Below are 1,513 nucleotides of genomic sequence, written 5' to 3'. Positions count from 1 at the left end.
GAATTTAATTGCTGATATTTTGGGGTCCTATTTCTTTACAGCTTGATTTCAGTTAATGCCTTTCTCCATTCCTTTTATTCTCCCTTTTTACCACCAGCATATATGAAATATGTCCCAAATATGTTCACAAACTATCAGCTACAGAGGAAAGTATTCCATTAAGGGGTGTAACTGTGGCCAAGTGTAACCCCCCAAAAAATGACTTTTTTTTTTTTTTTGCTGCAAAAAGCTTTATTGTTTCCATTTGATCCAAGGCTTGGGAGAGGGCTCCAGGGTGGTTAAAAGGCTGCCTAGTGGCTGCAGAGAGGGGCTTCAGGCAGAAGCCCTGACACCAGAGGGGCTCCTCAAAGGCCACTGGGCTCCGGAGGCTCCTAGTCGTGCTTGAGGGTGAGCCTTTCGAAGAGATACTCGCCCAGCTCAGCCTGGGGACCAGCCAGCCTGCGGAGGTTGGTCAGGTGGTCACCTATCTTCTTGATGAGTTTCACCTCCTCATCTAGGAAGTGGCTCTCCAGGAAGTCGCAGAGGTGGGGGTCTGTGCAGGCACAACCCAGGGCATGCAGATCCAGAAGGGCCTGGTTCAGGTTCTTCCCTATGTTAATGGCGGCTTCCATAGCGTCCTGAGTTTTACCCCACTCATCTTGAGATGGCTTCTGCACGTCCTGGAAGAGGGCGCGGCAGCCGCGTTGGTTTTGCATTTTCAAGAGACGCCCGGTGCTCTCGTGCTTCTCTTCGGCCAATTCGCGGAAAAAGTGTCCCACGCCCTCCAGAGCCACATCGTCGCGGTCGAAATAGAAGCCCAGAGAGAGGTAGGTGTAGGAGGCCCGCAGATGCATGTTGACCAGGCTGTTGACGGCGGCCTCCACCTCAGTGGAATAATGCTGACGAATCTGGGAGCTCATGGTTGATCGGTAATCAGGAGTTCGGCTCAAAAAATGGTGTTGGCTGGTCCCGGCGACCGAGGATAGCTGAGTGGCTGACTCCGAAGGTTGGAGGGTGGTTAGATGAGTGGCTGACTCCGAAGGTTGGAGGGTGGTCGGAGGCTGGAGGAAAGGGCGACCCTGGGTCTGTTCCGTCCAAACACTGTTGAAGCAAGAGACAGATCCCGGGAACCGCCGAGCGCAATGGACAAAAATGACTTTAATTGAAGAGAAGGGATGAATGGAGGAAAACCCACAAGTAATAGGAGTCTTCTGGGCCAACAGTGGCTAAAATGAACATGACAACCACTGCAATAAATGAGTTTGGTAATTCACAGCGTTCTTCAGGAAGATACTGAGGATATAAATCAATAAGGCCTAATATGCATGCAATATTAATTGCATAAATCGTTACATAACATCTTGGAGTTTGGGAGTATATTAGGTCATTCCTTGCTCATAAAGTGTTCTACACTTTACAGATGTGTTTACTGAAAATCATAAAATAACCCCAACAATGAAATATTACCTAACTACTTCAGAAAAGTTTAAAATAAGCAGAATCCATACATTCAGAGGCTATTACAGGTATTTCA

At 48.2% G+C, this 1,513-nt stretch overlaps 1 protein-coding gene across 1 annotated transcript; it reads right to left on the bottom strand.

Annotated features, from left to right (window-relative positions):
- Positions 1–299: 299 nt before the first annotated feature.
- LOC133087977 (ferritin light chain-like) lies at positions 300–1,109 on the bottom strand. Its single transcript, XM_061185729.1, has one exon. It carries the CDS (start codon positions 897–899, stop codon positions 372–374), a length of 528 nt encoding a protein of 175 aa, XP_061041712.1. The 5' UTR covers positions 900–1,109; the 3' UTR covers positions 300–371.
- Between the last annotated feature and the right edge of the window lie 404 nt (positions 1,110–1,513).

This window comes from Eubalaena glacialis, chromosome 3 (genome assembly GCF_028564815.1).
Source record: "Eubalaena glacialis isolate mEubGla1 chromosome 3, mEubGla1.1.hap2.+ XY, whole genome shotgun sequence".
Lineage (NCBI taxonomy): Eukaryota > Metazoa > Chordata > Mammalia > Artiodactyla > Balaenidae > Eubalaena > Eubalaena glacialis.
This window is presented reverse-complemented; position numbering and strand designations above follow the sequence as displayed.

Bases quoted from the DNA above. Each gene is read 5' to 3' on its own strand.
- LOC133087977 (XM_061185729.1), bottom strand. From the start codon at position 899: ATGAGCTCCCAGATTCGTCAGCATTATTCCACTGAGGTGGAGGCCGCC.